General features: G+C 40.3%; 1 protein-coding gene across 1 annotated transcript in view; it reads left to right on the forward strand.

Moving 5' to 3' along the window:
• SLC9A4 (solute carrier family 9 member A4) overlaps positions 1 to 26,434 on the forward strand; it is a 65,885-nt gene that overhangs the window by 19,611 nt on the left and 19,840 nt on the right. Inside the window, exons 3-7 of the mRNA XM_027623685.1 lie at positions 13,023 to 13,282; positions 14,441 to 14,658; positions 17,550 to 17,752; positions 18,328 to 18,414; positions 21,781 to 21,851. Coding sequence (XP_027479486.1) covers positions 13,023 to 13,282; positions 14,441 to 14,658; positions 17,550 to 17,752; positions 18,328 to 18,414; positions 21,781 to 21,851 — 839 coding nt within the window. The remainder of the gene's footprint in view (positions 1 to 13,022; positions 13,283 to 14,440; positions 14,659 to 17,549; positions 17,753 to 18,327; positions 18,415 to 21,780; positions 21,852 to 26,434) is intronic.

Genomic DNA, 26,434 nt, shown 5'->3' on the forward strand with positions numbered 1-26,434 from the left:
GCTAATGATTTTCAGAGGTATATGCAAAAAGAGATGCAGGTCGAGCTAGCCTGGCTTGTCTCACAAAACAAGGTAAATTAAGTGTTGCTGACTAAACTGCTTTTGTCTGCTCAGGAAATGTTCAAGTCTGGTTTCCATTTGTGTTTAGTTTTAACAGAAGCAAGAGTTCATAATCTTCTCTGATAGTCAGGAAGGGCCAGCTTATGCTGTGGTAATAAACATCCTTCTAAACCTCTGTTGGCCTGAAACAACAGAGGTGTATTTCTTGTTTACAGTACTGGTTTCTCACTGGCCAGCAAAATGCTCTGTTCATCATGGTTACTCAGGACCCTGGGCTTATAGAGCAGACACCATATTGAGCATTGCTGGGCACTTTGCCAGAGGGCAAAAGATTTATGGAAACTCATCTCAGCAAGCAAGTGCCCCATCTCATAAGTGGTATATAGCACTCCTCAAAACTCATTCAAACTCAAAACTTGGCCAGGCCTAGTCATATGGTGGAGCTGAAAGTGCAATCCTACCAGGCGCCTAGAAGGAAAAGAACTATGGCCTAAACAGTGCTAATAACTATCACATCATCACTCCAGAGCCCCACCATGGATGCAACATGGGTCAGTTGCTCAGAATCTGCTGCTTTTTATAGATCTTTCCAGTTTCACTCCAACTAGAGTCAACATAATCTACTCAGTATCTTTCCCCCTACTTCTCAGTGTTTATTATACAGTTTTTGGTCCTCATAACACATACTTCTTTGTGGCCCTTTATCATCTCTTAATTAGTCTCATGGTATTTATTCATCCACACCTAGTCAAGTCTACCTGTATTTCTCAGAAAATATAGTTGCTATAGCTCATAACTAGGCAGAAGGTTTCACTGGCAGTCCCCAGTCTATGGACAGGCTTCTCAAGTTTGTCTACTCCTGTTCTTGAATGGGAAGTCTCATGTTGAAAGCCACATGAGGCTACCCCTTCCTTAGATTCAATGTCATAGTAGTTACCCTTACAAGGAACCATAGCATGGTGGGGAATATGGCTACAATGTCCAGAAGGGTTCGTAGTCACAAAATACGCAATAACTTATCATTAAGTCCTCAGCTATCAGTGTTAAAGGAATCCAGGAGATTTAATATTGTGGAAACAAATAGCTTTCTCATTCTAAAGGATGGTTAAAAGTCAGTACAGTTAATGGACCTAGATGGTTATAAGATTTCTTTATTTTATGTGAAGTGGTATAATGTTAACACAAAGAAAAAGTTAAATTTATATTGTAGAGTGCCAGTGAACATAATGCAAAGAGGTATGGACAATAATAAAATTAAAATAGAATTCTAAAAAGTATTCAAATAATCAAAATGAATGCAGGGAAATTTAAAAAAAAAGAGAAAGAAAAGAGAAAATAAGTAATAAAATGGTAGATTTAAATCTAACCATAACAATGTCAATGCAAATTGAACAGACCTTTTAGAATCTTTAAAAGAAAGAAAGAGTTTTATTCAAGCCCAAGTTAGGACACCTGCCCGGGAAACATACTCTTCACAGGGAAAAAAGTGCTCCAGAGAATGAACCATTTTTACAGGCTTATTTACTTTTTTAAATATTGTAAAAGCTCAAAAGATTATAGATTAGCATATAGGCAGGAATCACAAGTTTTATCATAAAGGAATGCAGGGAGCAAGAACATTGGTCAATCTTTCAAGGACAAGATGGTTTTCCTTTAAGCTACTCATTCACAAAGCAGATGTACAGTGCATGCATGGTGGGCGATAAATCAGGCTTTTGGTTGGAACAAAGTCTATTTACAGTCATGCTGACTAAGAAAAAAAATCTAAAATAGTTTCCCTTGTGTATGAGGCCTTTAGAGAGTTTTTCCTCTCATCACAATAATTGCATTGAATGTTAATGGAGCATTGCTCTAGTTGAAAACTGAGATTACCAGAACTAATCATAAAACAAGATTCAAATATATTCCGTTTATAAGAAACACAATGTAATTATAAAGATGCAAATAAGTTGAAAATAGGTGAATGCAAAAAGATACACCAAGCAAATGGTAAGCATAAGAATGCTGGTATGGCTATATTAATATCATTTAAAATAGAAATGGCAAGGAGTGATTGCTTTCCAACTTACATTGTGAGGCCAACTTTACACTAACACCAAAACCAGGCAAAGATAATGCAAAGAAAGAAAACTACAGACCAATATCCATCAAGAATATAGACTAAAAATACTTAAGCAAAATATTAGCAAATCAAATTCAGCAATATGTAACAAGAATAATAAATCACAACCACAAAATGTACATTCCAGAAATGCAAGTTTAACATTGGAAAAAAATCTATCAAAGTAATTCACACTATAAATAGAATTAATGGTTGTATCAATAGATGCAGAAAATCATTTTACAAAATTCAGTGCCCATTTATGATAAGAAACTCCTAGCAAGGTAGAAAGAATAAGTAACTTCTTCAACCTGATAAAGGATATTTATGAAAAACCAGAGCTAACATCATACTTAAGGATATCACTCTCAATGCTTCTTTTTATTAGGCAAAAAAATAAGAAAGCATTAAGACAAAATCACTAAAGAAGTAGTGTGTTTGTCCCTATTTATGGAAGACGTGGGGGTTTATGTAGAAAATCCTGAAGACAAAACAGCTACTAGAATTAAAAAGTAAATTTAGCAAGGTCACAGGATACAGGGCTAATGTACAAAAATCAACAGCACTTTAATATAGTAGTGGCAAATGACTTTAAATACTAGTAGCAAAAGAAAATTTCAAAATTCCATTTCTAAGTACTGTCAAAATAGAAATTCTTAGAAGTTCAATAAAGATGTGCAAGAACTTTTCACTGAATATTATAGATCATTGCTGACATGAATTAGAAGTCCTAAATAATATCATATTTGTTAATGGATGATTCCATTATTATTGGGGAGGACAACTTTCTTTTGATTGATCTGTAGATTGAGTAAAATCCCAATCAAAATCCAAGAATTTTTTCCATAGAAATGGACGAGCTGATCTTAAAAATCTGATTGAAAGTTCAAATGAAAATCTGATTGACATTAAATGCTCAAAACAATTTTTAAAAAAGTAAGTACAAAGATAGAAGACTTATTTGAAGACTTACTACAATGCCACAATATAATAAAGCAATAACATCACAATATTGATCAAACAATAGATATGACATCATGGAGGAAAAATAGAGAGGCCAGAAATAGACTTGCACATACATGGTCAATCGATTTTTGGCAAAGGAACCAATGAAAAGGAAGACACTGTGCTGAAATAACTATGGGTATCCATGTGGAAACATATGAAAATTACCCCATACCTCACACCAAATGCAAAAATTAGCACAAACTGTGTCATAGAATAAATATAAAAGCTGAAATTACAAGCCTCCTGGAAGAAAAAAAAAATCTTCATGACCTTGGAGTGGGCAAAGGCAGAAAAAACAAACAACAGAAAGAAAAAAAGTAATAAGTTGGATTTTATCAAAAGAAAAAAATTTTGCTCTTTGAAATACACAAGTAAACAAAAAAGTAAGCCAAAGAATGGGAGAAAATGTTGCCAAGCATATATCTCAGAAAAGACTTACATCCAGGATAAAGAATTTTATAACTCAATAATAAGAATATAAATAACTCAAAAATGGGTAAAAGATTTGGAAAGATAAACACATGAAAATTTGTTCAACATATTTTGTAATCAGGAAAATGAAAATTAAAATCACAATGAGATACCACTACACACCCCTTAGAGTGGTTAGAATTGAAAAGACTGACAGTATTAAGTGTCAACAAGGATATAGAAACTGGAAATCTCATACATTTCTGGTGGAGATGGAAAATGGTTCAATGACTTTGAAAGACAATTTGGCAGTGGCTGTCGACTGAATGTTCATGTCCTCCCCCAAATTCGTATGTTGAAACCTAATCCCCAATTGGATAGTATTAGGAGATGGGGCCTTTGGAAAGTGATAAGGGCATGAGATTGGAGTCCTCATGAATGGGGTTTGTACCCTTATAGAAGAGACCCCAGAGAGCTAACTTGCCCTTTCTGCCATGTGAGGACACATTGAGGAAATAGCTGTGTAAGCACCAGGAAACAGGCTCTTACCAGACACCAAGGCCTTGATCTTGGACTCAACAACTTCTAGAACTGTGAGAAGTAAATTTCTGTTGTTTATAAGCCATCCAGTCTATGATATTCCCTTAGAGCAGCCCATGTGGACTAAGCATTTTCTTAAAATTGTAACTTGTATGTACCACACTACCTAGTCATTCTACTCCGAGGTATATATCCAAGAGAAATGAAAACACAGGCCTACACAAAAGACTTGTACGTAAATGTTCATAGAAGTAATATTCCAATAGTAGAAACTGGGTGGTGGGGGAAGCAGGGAACACATGTCCTTCAACAGGTGAATGGATGAACAAAATGGCTTGTAACCATATAATGGAATACTTCTCAGTATTTAAAAGGAATAAGCCGCTGATACTTGTACAATATGGGCAACTCCCCAACACATTATGCTGAGCTAAAGAAACCAGACACATAAGAGTCCATATGTTATTATTCAATATATATCAAACACAAATTAATCTAGGGATGCCTGGGTGGCTTAGTCAGTTAAGTGTCCGACTCTTGATTTCATCTCAGGTCATGATCTCAGGGTCATGAGATGGAACCCCGTCAGGTTCATGGAGCCTGCTTAAGATTCTCTCTTTCCCTCTCCCTCTACCCCTCCTGCTCCCCACCCCCTAAAAATAAACAAAAAACGAAAAACAAATTAATCTACAGTGGTAATAACAGATCAGTGATTTCCTGGGGTCGGGATGGACTTTAAAAGAGTAATAAAGAACCTTTCTGGGTTCATGGAATTGTCTGGATCTTGACTGTGATGGTGATTTTGCAGGCATATACAATGGTCAGAATTCATTCATTTTAGATGTAACTTATCATATGCAAATCATTCCTCAATAAATTTGACAAAGAAAAAAAATATCAGCACATTTGAAATCAGCCCTCCACCTCTGCTAAGCCTTGGTGGGTGGGCTGGTGTCTTTAGCCACTGTTTTGTGTATTGAAAGGGTTTTGCAAAATTTGCAGTGGTTTCTGTTTTGGGGTTTCTTTTTTTAAAGATTTTATTTATTTATTTGAGTGAGAGTGAGAGAGCACAAGCAGGGGGAGTGGCAGGCAGAGGGAGAGGGAGAAGCAGGCTCCTCGCGGAGCAGGGAGTCCGATGCGGGGCTCGATCTCAGGACCCTGGGATCATGAGCTGAGCTGAAGGCAGACGCTTAACTGACTGAGCAACCCAGGCATCCCTCAATGGTTTCTGTTAAAGGGCTGACATTATTATGATCTTGGGAAGTTTCATGAACTTCTTAAAGGGAACATAACAGGACCATTTCCTGAGCCCCCTTTTCTAAACTGTTTCGTTTTACACCATTTGTGACACATCAAATGTGTGGCTGTGTTTCCCTATACCAGCCAATTCTCCAACTCTCCAGGCACCAGCTTGGTGTTCTACAGTTTAATTCAATTCTGACACTAATTCTGAATTAACACCGACCCCAGAGAAGAGGGCTCAGTCCCATAAAACTGCCCCCACTTCAGACATCCGTTGCAAGTCTGGGCCACCCATACTGACCCTCTCCTCAGGTTTGATAATTTGCTAGAATACCTCATAGAGCTCAGGAAGGCACTTTACCTTGGTTACCAACTAATTATAATGGATGAAACTCAGGAAGAGCCAAATGAAAGAGAGCATAGGGCAAGGAACAGAAGGAAGGATGCAGAGCTTCGATGTCCTCTCCAGGCATGCTACCCTCCTGGCACCAACCTGGATGCTTTCTGACCCTGGTAGCTTAGGGTTTTCCTGGAGGTTCCATTACATAGGCATGATTGATTAAATCATTGGCCATTGGTTCTTGAATTCAATCTCTAGCCCCTCTCCTCCCCCTGCAGGTCATGGGGTGGGGATGAAAGTTACACCCCTCTAATCACTTGGCTGGTTCCTCTGGCAACCAGCCCACCTCCAGAAGCTCTCTGGGACCCAGGCAAGAGTTACCTCATTAGCAGAAACTCAGCTGTGGTTGGAAATGGTCTATTAGGAATAACAGAGGATGCTCCTCTCACTCGGGAAATGGCAAGGTCTTTAAGAACTCTGTGCAAGGTACTAGGGACAAAGACAATAAATCCATATTTTTTGTTATATCACAATACTGCACCTCCACCCGGAGTGAAGAGAGTAAATCTAATCTTGTTTCCATGAATGCCACGGACATGTATGAGATTTAGCATTGGCTGACATTTCCCCTCCAATATGTGAGAAATAGCCACATGATTGTGATTGAAATGAGTCCAAAGAAAATCTTTTACAACTCTAATGACATCCAGAGCCATGTAATTTGAAAGATAAGAATTGTTTTTCATGTAGTCATATGGACTGTGTCTGTAAGTGTAGTCTTCTTAAATTATAGGTACGACTTTAGCTTCTCAAACTAGCATGGCATCTTTCTGGCAGTGCATACTGGTGTCCAGGACAGGGCTGGCCCAACTGACTTTCCCAGGCCCTGGGAACAGACTGGGTAGCTCCTTATAACCTGGAGAGTTATGCAGAGGAGTTTTTGTTTGTGGCAACAACATGCAAATCTTTGAGTCTTAATCATATCTCCTGTGTTTCCTCTGGATTTGAGAGTCAAATTCCCACTAACACTCACTCAAACCTGCCTTTTTGGGGCCTTGTGGAATGTCTGGCTCCTCATCTTGGCTTCACTCCTTGGAATATGAGCACATCTGCAAAGGTGCAACATGCAATGCTTCTAGGATCTGTATGTGGGTTGCTCCAAGGTCAGGCCGAAGGTAAAATGGGACTAAGTAAACTCACTGAGTTGGGATACAACCACTAAACTTCTTTTGCGTTCATTTTGAAACCTTATGTCACAATTTCCTTTCAAACACTCAGCCAAGATTTTTCTCAAAATCTGGCCTCACTTCGCTTAAACAAAAGAGACCAATATTTTAACAGTTTTGTAAAATATGCTTGGTACTCAAATGGACAGATTGGTAGATGTTGTCCAGGTCAGCCATGTGCCAGACATTCAAAGGGCATTTAGAGCACAAAAGATGTATAAGGGAAACTCCTGTGAGAGAAGATGGGGAAGGAGCTCGGAGAAATGGGGAGCCTCAGACCATTGTGCAGAGTGACCCCATACGAAGGAGAGGGGGCTGAAGGGAAACCAGATGGGTCCGTCTGACTGCATTTCTGAGAGAGTTTATCCAGCCCAGCGGGAGTCTTCGGGCTAAGAACACCCATCAGAGGAGTCCTGCACCTTCCAAGATTGGGCCTGCCTTAGGGCCCTGCCACACCAGGTACTTGGCTGAGGACAGCGATGGGAATCAAGGTGCAGCAGTTGGCTGCTCAGTTTCATTACCTGTAGTCAGAGACCTGAGGGGTCCTGATTCCCTCAGATGGAGAGGTAGATAGATAGCTGATAGATGGGTGATGGATGGATGGATAAATAGATGATAGACAGACAAGCAAGATTAGAAAGGATATATATGTGTGTGTGTGTTTATATAATATTTACATATGTATTTATAAATATATATACAGTATCTATATGTAATATTTAGAGTGGCTTTCTCTGGGAAGGACTGGGACACAATTGCGGGAATTTTCCTTTGTATTTTTATATTTTCTAAAATTTCTGTGCATCAGCATGTGTATTCTTAAGCAAATCCAGTGTGAAATTTCAGCAAACCTCTCTCTTTTTAAGGCAATCCCTTTCCTAAGTGCACAGATGTATAGAGTGCAAATGTACAGTGCTCATCATGTGAGAGTATGTGTGTCCTTGCTTGAGCCAATTTGCACAAAGCTTTTTGCTTCTTTTTTTTTTAAGATTTATTTTTTTAAGAGAGAGAGAGAGAGAGCACGAGGTGTCAGAGGGAGAGGGAGAAGCAGATCCCCTGCTGAGCAGGGAGCTCACTGCAGGGCTCCATCCCAGGACACTGAAATCATGACATGAATTGAAATCAAGAGTCCGCTGCTTAACCGACCCAGCCACCCAGGCACCCCTTTTTGCTTCTTATTCACCTTCCCCAGCTTCTTCTCCTTCTCCCAGATGATGCACTAGAAACATCTCTTTAAGAGAGGAAGGGAGCCTCTTTACAGTCTTCTGTCTATATCCCTCATCTAACTAAGCTTGTGGGTTACTGGTTGTTAGTCACATTAAAAAAACAAGAACTAATCCAGACGCAGAAAACATGTGTCTTAGGCTCTCTAAAGAAATAAAATTGATCCATCCGGAGGAAGCCACAGTTTAGGACTTTATGAAATTCAAAATCAAGTTGTAGCCTGAGATGTACAATGAAAATCTGCTAGTCTATAATACAAGTTAATTCATTGTAAGGTCATTTTGGTTATAGGAGCTGTACTGGATAGAATATTTTCCCCACAAAACTCATGTCCACCCAGACCTCAGGATGTAATCTTATTTGGAAATAGTTCTTTGCAGATACAATTAGTTAGGATGAGCTCACACTGGATTGATGTGGGTCCTAGTCCAATGACTAGTGTCCTTGTAAGAAGGCAATGTGAAGACATGGAGGAGGGGACACAGAGGGAAGGGCATATGTAGAAGATGGCAGAGACCACAGTGGTATGTCCACAAGTCAAGGGACACCAAGGCTTGCCAACAACCACCAGACACCAAGAAGAAACAAAGAACTGTCCTCTCCTAGAGACTTCAATGGAGTGTGGTCCTCTCAGCACCTTGATTGTGGACTTCTAGGCTTCAGGACAGTGAGAGAGAATAAATTTCTGTTGATTTAAGCTGTCCAAGTTTGGGGTATTTTGTTACAGCAGCTCTAAGAAACTCATACAGAGGGCAATGTGACAAAGCTGCACTGGGGAGGGGAGGTGCATTGGACCTGTGAGCAGAGTGGCTACTGGACGCCCTTCTTGTGTCTCCTCTCCCCATCCAACATGGTCCATTAGTGATATAGTTTCTTACGTGAGGAGTGGTGACAACCGAGCTACTTTAAGGACTGACCTTTCTGCCAACTCATATTCCAAAGCCAAAGCCATTCTGTACTGGATAAGATTTTTTTCTTTCTTGAAATACTCTTTACTAAAGGTATTATCGTTCCTAAGGCTAGAGGATGCAGAGACTGAAGTTTCCATTTAAAGGTAAGTGCTCACAGCTGTGAGGGTCATGCAGGAACAGGAAACCACACAACACATTGTCATTTCCGTAACATCATGGCAATATAAAAGAGTCAAAAAAAAAAAAAAGTCCAAAAGGATCTTTAAGGGAAAATTAAATGGAACAAAATTGGAGGCTGTAAAATGGCATACTGTGAATGCATGAGAAGTCCTTATACACAGAGGTAACATCATATTTTAAGACCCATTCTTAGGGAAACCCAAAAACAACAAGTGACTTTCAGCTTTTAACTAACAAATTCCCAGGAAAACAGAAACATTTGTGGGTTTTTTTCCCCTACCTATTGTTATCTTTTGAATTGAAGTTTTTCTTTTTAACTTTCCTTCTGTGTAAGTTGGTATACAAAGACTAAATGTGAAAAGTCACCACTCTTGCAATATCTTGTAGCAAAACCCTAATATCTTTTTTGAGAGAGAGAGAGTGCATGTGTGCAGTGGGATGGAGGGGCAGAGGGGGGGAGAGAGAGAGAGAGAGAGAGAGAGAGCACATGTGTGCAGTGGGAATGGAGGGGCAGAGGGAGAGAGAGAGAATCTTAAGCAGGCTCCATGCCCAGCGCCGAAGTGGAAGTGGAGCCTGACTTGGGGCAGGATCTTGTGACCCTGAGATCATGACCTGAGCCCAAATCAAGAGTTGGATGCTTAACCGACTGAGCCACCCAGGTGCCCCAAACCCTATCCTAAAGAAGGTAATATACAAGTCTGTGATTCAGAAAGGAAATTCAAGTCCAGAGGCTCTGTAGGGAAAAGTGAGGCCAGACAAGAGCATTTTCCCAATGAGCAGCTATATTTGGCAGCTAAGGAACCAAACAAGATTAAGAAAAAACAGAATGGATTTCCAAGAGAAGGAGGCAGGGAGAAAGATCTGCAGTATCATTGTAAGAAAGAAATTCTCTACATGGGGCCAGATTAGGTGCACCCTGCTTGGTGTGGGAGACCATGGAAGGGGGGCCAGAACCAAGACCAGTATTTAAGTGTTGGTTGCAGTTGGTTGCTCTCTCTCTCACGCTCTCTCTCAAATAAATAAAATTTAAAAAAAAATTCTGCTGAAAATGTTTTCAGATATACCAACTGAAATTTAAAACCTGTTGCAAATCCCATATTGCCTAACTTTTTTTCTTTCTCCTTCCAGCTTTATTGAGATATAATTGACATATACCCTTGTGTAGAGCTGGATAAGATTTTTTTTTGAAAAATATATTTTCTTTTCTTTTTTTTTAAAGATTTTATTTATTTATTCATCAGAGAATGAGAGAGTGAGAGAGAGAGAACACAAGCAGGGGGAGCAGCAGGTAGAGGGAGAAGCAGGCTCCCCGCTGAGCAGGGATCCCGATGCAGGGCTCGATCCCAGGACCCTGGGATCATGACCTGAGCCAAAGGCAGATGCTTAACCAACTGAGCCACCCAGTGTTCCTGGATAAAATTTTTGATCTCCACACAGAAATGGATAGCAAAGCGTATTAACAGTTTATACAGCGACTCTAGGGCATCCATAAACAGAGACACTCATTGCCATAGACCAGCTGCTTGTTCTATTTCTGCTACTGGAGAACAACCTCACTCAAACAAATGTGAGGCACTCCTTAGGAAAAAAATGCAAATGAGATGGAGTGGGGCTTTGCTTTAAATGTACCTTGATGGTTTATGATTGTGAATGTAACAAGAAGCCAGCCTAGGCTTCTTCATTGACCATCTCTGTCAGAGAACAACAAACTTTAATCATGAAGATGATGTCATTGGGGGTCAGCAGAGGCCCTTCACGGAGCCGATCTGGAGGGGGCAGGACAGGGCAAAGGGCTGGGGAGGGAATGGTCGATTGAAGACCATGGTCAAGGGGTCGGTGTGTACACAAAGCAGCCAGTACGTCTGGGAAGCCCCATGGGTGAAGCCAAAGCCAGTATCCAAACGCTGTCAGGGCACCCTGAAGAGAACAGGTGAGTGTCTCAGTAAGGAAAGACAAATTGGGGATGGAGAAGTTAAAGTCACACAGGAGTCTCAGGCCTGGGCAAGTCTTGCAGGTCGAAGAGTGGGGGATCATTCCAGAAGTAAGGTGAGAGCAGAGTGTGAGCGGGAGAAATGAATGGGGTAGAGACCTAACTATTCTGGAGGGTCCATCCACTCCTGTGCTACCACATACAGCAGATAATCATTGACCTTATTTCCTTGAGTTTTAGCTTCTGCTCCTGTTCTGATTTTTTTTTTCCATTTTTCCTAGTATAGGCAAACAAAGGCCAATAGGTATATGCTGTGGTTTATCAGGACTCTTCAGGGCCTGATATCCTCAAAGGTCTTCAATTTCCTTAGAAACCTTACTTTACCTGTTTTGTGTGTCTCCTTAACTGTGCGGCAGCTGCCACTTTTCAGAAGTTCGGTCTCAGTTCTGGGCTGAGAAGCACATCAAGTAGTGATCCCTAGATCGCTGTAATTTCTTTCTTTTTTTTTTTTTAAGATTTTATTTCTTTATTTGAGAGAGGGAGAGAGAAAGAGTGCAAAAGTGAGGGAAGGAGGAGAGGGAGAGGAACAAGCAGACTCCATGAACCCTGAGTTCATGACCTGGGCCAAAATCAAGAGTCGGATGTTTAACTGAGCCACCCAGGTGCCCCCACCGTAATTTCTTATACATGTTGAAATAAGTAGAGAAATAGCAGGAAAATTGGGAGTGTGTATCACATGGGCTTGAGTGGTTTGGAGGATTCAATGAGATGACATATATGCAAAGTGTAGCAGGTGGGGTCCAACTGAGAGAGAGAAACCACACAGATTAAACAGAGAAATTTAATATCAAATTAATCAACTATAACAAAGGACTAGCTGTAAGACATGAGAACTCTTCCTGGTACCCTAAGGCTGAGGGATGGATCCCCCCCTTAAAGGACAAACTTGAAAGGGGTTCAGATCTCCCTGGAGGTGTGGATGGACCACTGGGCAGCAGAGAAGCTGTGTGGTTTAGCCAGAGGAGCTGGTCTGGAGCTGCTCTGCAAACAACAGGCCACCCTCAGGAAGGCAGGCAGGGAAAGGGCATCAGTAGTTGGTGGCACCAGGCGTGCAGTGGAAGCCTGGGCTTAGGAGGGGGCACAGGGCCTTCCGAGGAGCAGGCTGCATGGACAGGGGAGAAGAGAGGGTTTCCACACAGAAGGCCGCTCAGGGGGACCCCTGATGACAGGCGTGCTGCACGAGGGCTATGCCAGGGTTTCTTTTTTCCATGTCAGGAGGTCCACGGACAAGTTATCTCCTGTCAAAGCTGTAGGTTACAGACCAACTACCTCCAGCGCCTGTGCACCTCCCCCCCACCCCCCAAAGGACCTATCGGAAGTCTTCCCAATCACCTGTCTGACTCTTGCCCCTCCCACCAGAAGTTGCTGGAAAGCCCCTTTCCCCTGCAATGTCCCTTCAGCGCCCTCTGCCGAGAGCTGTAACATGCGGCTCCCTTGAAGGAGAAAAATTGGGCTGAAGGCATTCCATTGTTTATTATAGAGCCCGTATTGAAAGATACATTCGGAGCTGGGAGGAAATTAAGTTGATAACTGACCCAGCTTCACAAAGAGACTGGCACAGAGTGGGTGCTCAGTGACTGAAAGCTGTATTAGACTCTTACCCAGTGTAAACAAATAAGAGTAAATTATTTGGAATAATTTTAAAGTTAGGTATTAGCCATATTAATATTTATGGTCATGTAATTCACTGTTGTGTATTACTCAACTAGACACAAAGTTAAGAATCTGTGTGTCAAATATTTCTCATTTCGAATTCATGTTTCTTTTCTTTCATTTTCTTTTCGTCTAGGTCTTATACAATATATTAATTGCCTTCACAAAGATGCATAAATTTGAAGACATAGAGCCTGTCGACATTTTGGCTGGATGTGCCAGATTCATTATTGTGGGGGTTGGGGGAGTATTTTTCGGCGTCATTTTTGGGTTCATTTCTGCGTTTATCACACGTTTCACTCAGAATATCTCTGCAATCGAACCACTCATCGTCTTCATGTTCAGTTATCTGTCTTACTTAGCTGCGGAGACACTCTACCTCTCCGGCATCCTGGCGTGAGTACAAACCAAGGACCAAATCTCATAGCAATACAAGAGAATGCAGGACCACATGGTGTGGACTAGCATCTGCAAAAGGCAGAACTTCTGACACTAATCTGCAAGGGTGTTGCTGGATTCAGGTTTTTTAAATTTTGTAAAATCCAATTCGGGGGCTTTGCCAAACAAATGTTCTCCCCAGCCTTTGAATCTGCTCTTCTCCTGAACGGCCTTAGCAGAGCAGAGCAATTATAAGGTCAATTTAAAAGGCTCAGAAGACCTGATGCATAGAAGAACTAGAAGTTCAAGGTTAAAGTCTCATTTCAATAGCTTTTTTTTTCCCCTTGAAAAAATTCATTATTTTAAAGGTAAAGGGCAGTATGCCATGAAGGACTCTCATTCCTGAGCTCTGCCTTCTTCTATTTCCCTTAAATCACATCACACCAGGGTGGAATGAAACTAGGTAGATGGGATAAGACCAGAAGTCCAGATTTTTTTTCCTAATGAAAATATTTGTAAATATTTATCCTTCCTTATATTTTGGAATGAGGCTTCTTAACTTGGCTTGCTATATAGGGTCATGTTGTTTTCTCTATGGTATTATCCTCATACCCAGCTACTCAGGCAGAAATATTTAATTTTACTGTATAGAAATACCTATTTTAATTAAATATAATAGTATAAAATCTAGATTCTCATTATTGTCCCACCTGAAAAGTGATCTAAATTACTTAGACGAGGCAGTTTTTTCTCTTCCCCTGCCCTCAATTGCCCCTCTCCCCCAGACTTGCTAGTGTCTCTAGAACAAAAACATTTTAAATGAAAAATATCTCATTAAATTGTTGTAAGAAATGTTGCTCAGGTGGTGGAAATGAGAGCCTCGCTGGATTATTCTTTCCAGAAACAGTTCTGCTTTGGGTTTGTGCATGGTTGATACTATTTTCTTTTGAGAGAGCCATGCCATGCCCACCTTTCCCAACACACTCAACTTGAGCAAACCCTTTGGGGAGGGAGAAGAGGAAAAAAGAAAGCCTGTGGGGAAAAGGAAAGGGGAATGGAGAAGATGTTCTCTCTGGTTAGAAACAGGACCTATGTATCTGTGGCATCTCCAGTACAGAGTTTTTCATGGAGGGGCAAAATCTTGTGGCTTCTCCTGAGACTCTGTTCCTTCTGCAGAATCACGGCCTGTGCGGTAACAATGAAAAAGTATGTAGAGGAAAATGTGTCCCAGACATCCTACACGACCATCAAGTATTTCATGAAGATGCTGAGCAGCGTCAGTGAGACCCTGATCTTCATCTTCATGGGCGTGTCCACCATTGGGAAGAACCATGAGTGGAACTGGGCCTTCATCTGTTTCACCCTGGTCTTCTGCCAGATCTGGAGAGCCATTAGTAAGAGACAGCAGGACCCAAAAAGGCTCCTGCCTGTTGCTTTTTTAAATTTTTCTTATCCCTTTCTGCAATGTAATAGCCTAAGTAGTGAAATGACACTAACTGGTTTTACTAGTTAGGGGAGTATAGGCACCTTGTAGTGACTAGGAATGTTGTCTGTGTGCTCCCTCACTCAGTTCAGAGCAATTAGAGGCTGATAAGGTTGTGCACTGAAGCAAGGCTGGTGCAAGGAGTTTGTTTTTCTTTTTTATTTGAACAGAGAACTTTCACATTTACACATGTAAATATAACTCAGTAAATTTATCCCTTACTCTTCACTTCTTTGTCAATTTTTACCTTCTTGCACCTTAAATCAGATACAGATTATACACTGTGAGCATTTACACTTTTATTATAGGAAAAGTGAGATCTCACTAAGTGTAGTCTATGTAAGGCAAGTACTGTTAGAAAACATTCCCTTAAAACATACAGGTGGTTTTAGTTGAGCGTTGAGTTTGATGTATAGAAAACCAAGGACCAGGAAGTAAATCTTTATTTTTAAAAGTTCTTATTATTAATCAGTAAAGGCAACTCTATAATGTAACTGACTTTACCCCTATAAAATATGCCTAAGTTTTAAAAAAAAATGAGATGTCTTGACTAATGGCTGCTTATTTATCTTGTACATTTATGTTTCTGGGGCTAGCAAGAACATTAAGTACTGAACTACATTATATGTGCTGGCTTTTGATTAGAAACAGTTTTATTTTAAAATGATTTTGACCAGGATTTGAAGCATTTGCTTAATTGACTTTGATCAATATTTTCAAGCCAATTACAATTAAAGAGAAATTAGGGGAAATGACTGAGAACTTACCTTGAACATATCAATTCTAAATTAATTTAGGGTGGGTTTTAAATCTGGGAAGAATAATAAGAATGCAGAAATATTAAAATATTCATAAAACTGGCTCTGAATATATGTGCCTGTTCACTTTCTTAGGGGAGAAAAGAATTAAGGAAACTTATTTAATAATATAAATTTATAATTTCAAATCAAATCTTAGCACTGCTAATAACTAGCTATACTCAAAATCTTCTTCCTCAACCACAAAATGGGAGGCATGAACAAATTTCCTAGGTTCCCTTCAGTTCTAATACTCTCTAATGTCAAGAGAAGTAACACTACTGAACTTCAGCCCAGCCAATAGTAGTATAAACCATCTAAGAGAGGATTAATGTTGTGGGTACCTCAACATTGTTGGCCCTTGGTGACATTCCAACCTGACTCCTTCATATTCTAGCTGAGGGGAGAGTCATCGAGAGAATGGCTGACTGGGCCATGTCACAGTGAGGGACAGAGCCAGCTGGCAGAATCCAGTTCTCCCTCCCAGTCGCTTCTCATGCCCAGCCTGACTCGTTGGCTAATAGTAGTTCACACTCATGAAGGCTTATAACATAAAGTCCCTGATTTCTGTTATATATAGATATTAAATTTATGTAAACCTTCCATCTACCTTCTGAGGTAGATACTACCATTATCTCCTCCAGAGAGACTGAGTACGTGAAAAGATCAGAACCTTAGCCTAGGTCACATGACTGGTATGTGGAGGAGCCAGAACACAAAAAACAAAATGAAAAATTTTAGACTTTACCATCTCTCACGTTATCCATGTGCCTGTCACCAAACGTTGCTTGCTGTGAAATCTGTGTGATTAGAAGTCACACGTGGATACTGAGCTTTATTCTGTAGTAAAACCTCCTCTTTAGTCAGAGCTTTAGTGAAGGGCCTTTCCCACCAGGAAGCACTGCATTGGTGGTAAGCTAGGTCATGTGGGCCACTCAGGGATGGAAAGTCAGTGTGGTAGAAAACACCTCTGTGTGTGTGTGTTTTTTTTTTTTTAAGATTTTATTTATTTATTTGACAGAAAGAGAGAGAGACAGCGAGAGAGGGAACACAAGCAGGGGGAGTGGGAGAGAAAGAAGCAGACTTCCTGCGGAGCAGGGAGCCCGATGCGGGGCTCAATCCCATGGCCCTGGGATCATGACCTGAGCCGAAGGCAGACGCTTAACCGACTGAGCCACCCAGGCGCCCCACACCTCTGTGTTTTAAACAAGCTCTGCCACCCTCCCCCTTCCACTTACTGACAGTAAGAAACCCCCCTCTGGGCCCTTGCCAACTTTCTTGTTTGCATTGAACCTCAAGAAGAACCAAACCAACCACAAAAATTTTGCTTACCCAGCAGAGACCACAATCACTAAAAGAGTCCTCTTATGTTTAAAATTATACACCTCCTTTGGTTACTCATTGTGAACATGAGGTGACAAAAATGTTTCTATCCACCAAGTAATACCCTTGCTTTACCTAGTTTTGAAAAGCAGAGCAAAAATTGTGAGTATAAATTAGAATGTATATGCCCTGTCTTATATCAAAAAGTATCAAGATTTTATTACTTTAAACACACACACACACACACACACACACAAGCTGGGAGGCCAATAACCTGAAGCACTACTGTTCACAACTACTCAAGAAATGAAGTTTTGTCTTTTTTTTAGATTTTATTTATTAATTTAAGACATAGAGATACAGAGAGAGAGAGCATGAGCAGGGGTAGAGGCAGAGGGAGAGGGAGAAGCAGGCTCCCCTCTGAGACAGGAGCCTGATGCGGGGCTTGATTCCAGGACCCTGGGATCATGACCTGAGCCGAAGGCAGACGCTTAACCATCTGAGCCACCCAGGCCCCAAGAAATGAAGTTGTGTAAGATATTCTGTTTGGGATGGACAATCATGGGTGTGATGAAATTAGGTTGCATTGTTTTGCGGGCACATGCACACGACTTGGGTTCACTAGCATTGTATATCTACTCATTCATGACCCTTTGCTCTAATACGTATTTTCCCTTTCTAGGCGTATTTGCTCTCTTCTATGTCAGTAACCAGTTTCGGACTTTCCCCTTCTCCATCAAGGACCAGTGCATAATTTTCTACAGTGGTGTCCGAGGAGCTGGAAGTTTTTCACTTGCATTTTTGCTTCCTCTGTCTCTTTTTCCTAGGAAGAAAATGTTTGTCACTGCTACTCTAGTAGTTATATATTTTACTGTATTTATTCAGGTTAGTAGATTTCTTTCATATCTGAAATAAGTAGATTCTTTCAGGATGGTGTATTAAATTAGTATAGTACCGAAAAAGGGATGCTTTATCTAATTTTTCAACATATGCTCAATAGTCAAACTAAATTCCCAAAAACTTCTAGGTCATGTTTGTGTTCATCCTTTAACCTCTAAAATATGTTGCTTTTTAATTAATAAAACATATTAATCAAAATATTCCTGGGTAGCAGGTGAACAATTGTTACGCTAGTGTGTTTTACTGAAAACAAGATTCCAGTTAGTACTGGATAGCAAGAGTTTTTATTTTAGCTGGAGTTTTTTTCTCAGCAAACTAATGAGAGGTTATTTTAAGGGATGACACTAAATTCCTGCTTTAAAGTAATGCCTATTTTCATTGCAGAATTTAAAAGACTTAAACAAGAACTAAAGTAAACACTGGAGCATTTATCCAGTAGATGCTAGTACAAAACAAAGATATGAAAATTGGAAGCTCTAATAGTTTTGCTAATAGACTTTCTCTCTATAATGACAATATTCACTACAACAAAACTCTTTATTTTGTCATTTGTGGTCTAGGGAATCACAATTGGCCCACTGGTCAGGTACCTGGGTGTTAAAAAGACCAATAAAAAAGAATCCATCAATGAAGAGCTTCATATTCGTGTAAGTTATCTCTTTGTCATAATTAGTAAGTTAATAAGATGTTCTCCATTTGTCACCGATAGGAGTAATCTATCATCTAAATGATGAGATGCTGTGTACATATCACTAAACAGTGATGTGTTTACGAGTCTCTTCCCTCGCCAGCTAGATAAGAGTAACTGTACTAGTTTCTGTTTGCTGCTGTAGGAAATTACCATAAATTTAGTTGCTTGAAAAACCATAGTTATTATCTTATAGTTATGTAGCCATAGTTATTATCTTATAGTTATGTAGGTCAGAAGTTCAAAATGGGTCTCACTGGGCTAAAATCAAGATGTTGCTGGGTTGTTGTATTTCTTTTGGGAGTTTCTAGGGAAGAATCTGTTTTCTTGCCTCTTCCAGCTTCTAGAAGCTTCTAGCATTCCTTGGCTCATGGACCCCTCCCATCTTCAAAACCAGCAATGGCCACTCAGGTCTTTCTCATGCTGCATACTAACTTTTCTGCCTTCCTCTTCCACATTAGAAACCTTTATGATTATATTAGGTCCATGTGGCTAATTTAGGATATTCTCTCTATCCTAAGGTTGGCAACCCGAAGTCCAACTACTATCTTAATTTTCCTTTGCATATAAACTAACATATTCACAGACTCTGGGGATTAGAATGTGGACACCTTCAGGCATTATTCTGCCTATCAGTCTGCTCTCTGCCCCTCAAAGATTCGTATCTATTCCACATGCAAAATACATTAACTCTATCTTGGCATCCCCAAAGTCTCAATCCATTGTAGTGTCAACTCAAAGACCAAAACCTCACCAAAATTTTATCAGCTCAAAAGTCCCAAATCTCATCATCTCAATCATCTAAATCAGGGATGGTTGAGCCTCTGAGTATTATCCATCTTGAGGCACAGCTCGTCTCCAATGCTGAACATGTGGAACTCAAGAAACAAGTTATCTGCTCCCAAAACACACTGGTAGGGCAGTCATAGGACAAGGGCTATAGATATTCCCTTTCAAAAAGGGGGAAATGGAAGGAAAAGGGAGTCATTTCCAATGACTGGGAAAACTACTTGGTTCCAAGGCCTGGGAACAGCCTCTGTTCCCTCAGACTGGAACTCCAATATGGGTTCCACCCTCTGGGTTCTCAACTCCAGGTTCTCGGAGTCATCCTTTCTTTTTTATGAAAGATGGCCTGTGTTTTCAGCTTATTCCTTTGATCAGCCTGTTTCTTGCCTATAGAACTTTGGGGTCCAAACCCCCGCTTTCATTTTATCTTTTCTCCTTGCCATTTGGTTCAAGTTGGCAGTGTTCCTGTCAGGGTTCAACAGGGAAGCAGAACCAGTAGGAGATATATTTTAAGAGCTTCGTTGTAAGGAACTGGTTTACCTACTGTGGGGGCTGACTAGGCAAGCCCAGAAACTGTATGACAGCCCTTCAAGAAAGGTAGACCAGAACTCTCAGGCACGAGCCACAGCTGCTGTGCACAACTGGAATTTTCTTTTTCATCAGAGAAGCTTCAGTTCTACTCTCCAGGCCTTTGAACTGATCAAACTAGGCCCACCCAGATTATCGAGGATAATCTTCCTGATTTCAAGACAACTGAATATGGACTTTAATCATATCTGCTAAATACCTTCACAGCAACATCTAGATTAGTGTTAATAATACCTGGGGACTAGTCTTGCCTAGATAACACCTCAAAAAAACGATCACCGTAACTAATGCTCATAATTGCCCTACTTGCCTCTGAAATCATTGTTCCAATGGAACATGGGGCCCTCTGCTTTTTCTGAACTTTTCATTAGGAAAGGGTAAAGACTTCTACTACTTCTGCAGATATAGCCTAGTAGCAGTTTTCAGTGAAAACATTCAATTCTGACAAAGATGAAAATGAAATTGAGCATGGTTTCTACCTGTTGGTTTAACTTCAATACAATATTAGAGGGATGCCATTCTGTATGGCTCCAGGGAATAAAAATGAGAAGGAATACATGGAAGACAGAGGGAAAGAGACTTCAGCTCAGTTAATGAAGAGCATTCTGGCAATTGCTTCTCCTATGGCACACCCAAAGGTGCAATGGAGGTGTATAAACAGTGACTGGGGACACTTGGCATAGCTGCTGTACAGGAGCTTTAGGCCCTGAGGGGATGATTGTTCCAGGTAATTTTTAAACTTCTTTTATCCCTCTAAGTTCATGATTCTAATGCTGGAGAAACTGATGAAGTCTTTCAAAATCAGCCCTGGATTTTATGGCCAAAGTCATCTAAACCCAAACCAAAAATTTTCAAGGCCATTTGAAAATGTTCAACAGATGGGGCTAAGGAGCAAGTGTTTTAAAATAAGGAATGCTTTGGGGACCCTGGGTGGCTCAGTTGGTGAAGCGTCTGCCTTTGGTTCAGGTCACAATGCCAGGGTCCTGGAATCGAGCCCCGTGTCAGGCTCCCTGCTCAACAGCTTCTCCCTCTCTCTTTGCCCCTCCCCTGTGCTCATTCTCTCTCAAATAAATAAATAAAATCCTAAAAAAAAAAAAAAAGAAGTGCTTTAACCTGATTGAAGATTTTTGTTTCTATCTTTATACCCTCTATGCACTATTTTTAGAAATTAAATAATATACCTAAGACAATAAAACTTAGATACTTTACTCCTTTCTTATTTTTTTTCTCAAATAAAGTTATAATTATTGGTAGAAAGTACATAAATTAAATGTGTCAGAATTAATTTAGTATTTGTCTATTTTGGAAATATTTTAGAGGACAGCATAAACTTCAATGATTGCAAGTTTAAATTATGAAGACTAATTCATAAATTTTGAAGAGATTATGCTTTTTTCTGAAATTCCTGTAAATGATTCAGGTGAAGCAAATTTATTTAGTGTAATTGGCTTGGATAGTGAAATGCAATACTGAAACAAAATAATCAGATAAAAAATGAGGCAAATAGGTAAATTTTGTTGTTAGTTATTATTATTATTATAGGATATCTGTAGAATTATGTTTTCAGAAACTATAGATTGGATACTGGCAATGTTTTTCTTTTGTGCTGAAATTAAAAGTAACAATTAACTATTACAGTCGTGTGATTTCAGTAATGAGACATTTTCTAAATCATTCTAGAAAAATATTATTCAAAGCAAATGGCAGGTATACTTTTTCATTGAAAGTTATGTGCATTATTAAGGAGCTTATCAACAGAGTTTGAATCATGAAACTAAGTTGAATTACTATGGAATTATAAGTTTCAGTTACATGAACAGAGTGATGGAAAAGAGGACATGTTCCAGGAAATTAAAACCTCCTTTGTTTTCCGAAGTGTATTAGCTTTCCTTGTGTATCTTTTAGAGTTAACATTTCACCAGCAATCATTTTCCTGTATTTGGTTTGGCAGCTGATGGATCACTTGAAAGCTGGAATTGAAGATGTGTGTGGGCAATGGAGTCACTACCAAGTGAGAGACAAGTAAGGAGGCAGAGGGTTTCACTGGCTAGGAAGGATATTTGTGGCATGAGGAACCTCAAAATGTTACATTGGAAACTGAGCATAAGACTAGAAAGAATCCAGAGGAATGGGACCAGGGATATAAAGGGCCTGGGAGCCATGGCATAGAAGGGGCAGGTGGAAACCATGGGAATGCCCAGCCTGTGAATGGAGAGCTCTCAGGTGGAGAGGCTGTAGATTTGGGCTAGGTTGTGTCAGAGAGAACTAGTGCAATTTTCAGATTGAAATTAGAGAAGTCAGACCTAAGTTTAAAACAAGGACAAGTTTCCCGATGAAGAGAGAAGCTCAACCATGGAATGACTGACTTCATAAGGCTACAGAGGGAGTTTGGTGAATCATCAGGGATCCTGGGGAAGACAGTCCTCCATTGGGGAGGGCGGATGCAGTGGAAGACCTTCAAGGGTCCTTTCTACATGATTCTATAAAAATGCCACAATCTCTCTTCTCCACCACATCTCACATTTCAGAACACATTCTCTTCCTGAATTTTAGTCTACAGCATATTTCTTATATGGCCCTGAGGAGAGATGCACTCAGGATAAGGAAGATGAGAGTTTGGGAGTTAAACATAGCAATTTAGTGAATGTAAGAATCAGCAGTAGTTGAGTTAACCAAACAGTAGAAGTTTTCTCTCTAGGGCTTGACAACAAATTGATGTTGGTGATGCCAAGAGAAACTAGATCTTAAAAACTCTAGCTGATGAGAGGGGTAGTGGCACCTAAATGAGACACTGAGAGGTTTTGGGTGGGCTTTTTAAATTTTATGTTTTATTTATTTTGTGAGTCTGTGGGTAATCTATTTTTAAATTGTAATTCCAGTTAGTTAAAATGCAGTGTTATACTAGTTTCAGATGTACAATATAGTGGGTGATACAACACCTGGTGCTCATCACGACAACTGCCCTCCTTGATCCCTGTCATGTATTTCCCCCATCCTCCCACCCACCTCCCCTCTGGGAACCACCAGTTTGTTCTCTATAGTTAAGAGTCGGTTTCTTGGTTTGTCTCTCTCTCTCTTTCTCTTCTTTTTGTTTTTCTTTTGTTTTGTTTCTTAATTCCACATGTGAGTGAAATCATATGATATTTGTCTTTCTCTGACTTATTTCACTTTGTATTATACTCTCTAGCTCCATCCATGTTGTTGCAAATGGCAAGATTTCCTTCTTTTTGACGGCTGAGTAATATTCTATTTTATATATCACATCTTCTTTATCCATCAATCGATGGATGCTTGGGCTGCTTCCATAGTTTGGCTATTATAAATAATGCTGCTTTAAACATAAGGATGCATGTATCCCTTTGAATTAGTGTTTTTTGTATTCTGGCGGTAAATACCCAGTAGTACAATTCCTGGATTGTAAAGTAGTCTTATTTTTAACTTTTTAAGGAACTTCCATACTGTTTACCACAGTGGCTACACCAATTTGCATTTTAAGTGGGCTCTTTTTTATGAAGCAAAAAGAAGGACAGTCCTCATAGTGTTAAAATAGAACTTAATTTATGTAAATATCCACCAATCTAAAACCTAGGTCGTGAATTTTTTAAGTCTAAACCCTATAGTTCACCCAGTGAAAAATCATTTAATATTATTCCATTTAGCCAAATTTATACCAAATTTTCCAGACACTAAGGCAGATATCAAGAGCAGTAAGACACACTCAATGCATTCCAAGTCCTCACAATATAGTAGACAAGGTCCTGGGGGAAAGAAGAGAGAAAGAGCCTGAATGAATAATGATGATCCATATAAGAAATCCTAGAGCAGAGGTAAATGCTAGAACTATAATAGTACAGAGACAGGAGTACATTTTGAAAATAAATGAGGAGTTCTCCAGGCAAAGAATGGAAAACATGCTGAGCAGCAGCAGGAGCAGCAGTCTATTTCAAAATGAAAAGGCAAGAAATAGTGCAGCATGGTTTGGACACAGAGAGAGGGACACGGTGAGGCAAGTTGGAAAGACAGAGATATGCTTCTATGGCACAGTGCTAAGGAACTCTATACAGTCATTAATGCTATAAAATTCTGTTTGACCTTGACTGCTCAAAGCAGAAGACTTTTAAATAAGAGAGTAGTGGACACAGTTGACAAAACCAAAAGACAACCTATAGAATGGGAGAAGATATTTGCAAATGTCTTATCACATAAAGGGTTAATATCCAAGATCTATAAAGAACTTATCAAACTCAACACTCAGAAAACAAATAGCCCAGTCAAGAAATGGGCAGAAGACATGAACAGACATTTCTCCAAAGAAGACAAAGAAATGGCCAGCAGACACATGAAAAAATGCTCAACATCACTTGGCATCAGGGAAACACAAATCAAAACCCCAATGAGTTACCACCTCACACCTGTCAGATGGCTAAAATTAACAAGTCAGGAAACAACAAATGTTGGCGAGGATGCGGAGAAAGGGGAACCATCCTACACTGTTGGTGGGAATGCAAGCCGGTGCAGCCACTCTGGAAAACAGTAAAGAGGTTCCTCAAAAAGTTAAAAATAGAGCTACCCTACAACCCAGCAATTACACTACTAGGTATTTTACCCAAAGGATACAAACAATGTGATCCGAAGGGGCACCTGCACCCCAAGGTTTATAGCAGCAATGTCCACAATAGCCAAACTATGGAAAGAGCCCAGATGTCCATTGGCAGATGGATAGATAAAGAAGATGTGGTATATATACACAATGGAGTATTAGTCAGCCTTCAAAAAGGATGAACTCTTACCATTTACAATGACATGGATGGAACTAGAGGGTATTATAAGTTAATTAGAGGAGGACAATTGTCATATGGTTTCACTCATATGTGGAATTTAAGAAACAAAACAGAGGATCATAGGGGAAGGGAGGGGAAAAATAAGACAAAATCAGAGAGGGAGACAAACCATAAGAGACTCTTAATCATAGGAAACAAACTGAGGATTGTGGGAGGGGAGGTGGGTGGGGGGGATGGGGTAACCAGGTGATGGGTATTAAGGAGGGCCCATAATGTAATGAGCACTGAGTGTTATATGCAATTGATGAATAACTGACCTCTACATCAGCAACTATTGGTACACTATATGATAATTAATTGAATTCAAATAAAATAAGATAAATTTAAAAAAAGAAAAAAGAAATAAACAAATAGGAGAGTAGCATGACCATACTTGGCTTTTGGAAGGCAAACAACATCAGCGATATGGAAGCTGAATTTGAGACAGATACCGTGGGGTGTGAGAGACCTGTAAGGGATATCCACATGGACATAAGAATTTCATCCTGTAAACATAAAATAAGCCTCAGATACTATGCTAGCTTTTTCATATATTCTATCGTACATGATCTCCTGAATCTCCTGTGTTAGCACTATTTTTCTCATTTTGAAGATGAAGAAACCAGCTCCAGGGTATCAACTAACCTACAGCAGAAACTTGACTGAATTCAGGTCTGGCTTTAGTGCCCCTTCTGTTTCCAATGAACTACAGAGCTTTCAGGATCATAGCGATGAGGAACTAGCAGAAGGGGCACTGGCGTATTTCTGAGGCAGACATGGGGACTGGCCAGGGGTATAGGGAGAAGAGGGTGAGGAAAGAGACAATAAAAGTGACTCTCAGATTTCCAGATAGCGAGTCTAGGGGGATAACAATGCCAAGGTGAAATGTATAGACTATAGAAGAATGTCCAGTTAAATAATACCAGGGTATGGAGAGGGGAAGCTGAGTGAGGACAGGACTCTTGAGAAGCTTCCATTCCTCTGGGGCAGGTAAGGAAGAGGAAGAGATTTGGAAAGAAGCCTTTAGGGAGGTTGGAAGGGACGCAGGTGTAGATCACGATGTGGTGGGCACAGAGGAAATGACCTGGTGGCACATCGAGAGGAGCCAGGTGGCACGTAGGGCACCCACCAGCGTGGAACAGTAAAGGTCAAGGTGAGCTCAAGGTAAAGAGTGTCAGAGAAGTCCTGATGGATGGGGAGCAATGCAGGGGACTGAGGAATAAACAGGAACAACAGCTTCTCTTGAAGAAAGGCAGAAAACAAGAAGGCTGAGAGGTAGACCCATCTGGAGCAAGAGCAGGCAAGGCATGAGCCAAACACGGATCCTAAGGAATCACAGCCTGCTGACCCCGGAGGAGACTTGACTGATAAAGCATCCTTCTGCCTCACAGACCAGGAGACCAATCACCAGATAATAAGGCAGCAGCCCTGGGAGTTCTTTCCCCTCCAGAAAATAAAGCAGGCACACAAATTACTCTTTGAATGTAAAATGATTGGAAGTGTTGAAAATTCCTACTCCAAACAAATGGCCGACTCCGAAGGCTCCATATGCCGACGGGCAGCTCAGTCTAATGGGCCAACCAGAGGTTTGTTACAATAGTCAGCGGCCATCAGCACCTAGCCTATTCAGCTTCTCCATCATTCAGACTGTCAGGATATAGGGGTTATCCCCCTACCCCTTCCTTCATTGTCAGGAATCAAAATGATCTGCAACATAATGGGCGAAACTACTGTAACTACTGGGCCATTTAAATTTATTGGGTTCTGGTTGAATAGGCCAGTATT

This window comes from Zalophus californianus, chromosome 8 (assembly GCF_009762305.2).
Source record: "Zalophus californianus isolate mZalCal1 chromosome 8, mZalCal1.pri.v2, whole genome shotgun sequence".
NCBI classification, from domain to species: domain Eukaryota; kingdom Metazoa; phylum Chordata; class Mammalia; order Carnivora; family Otariidae; genus Zalophus; species Zalophus californianus.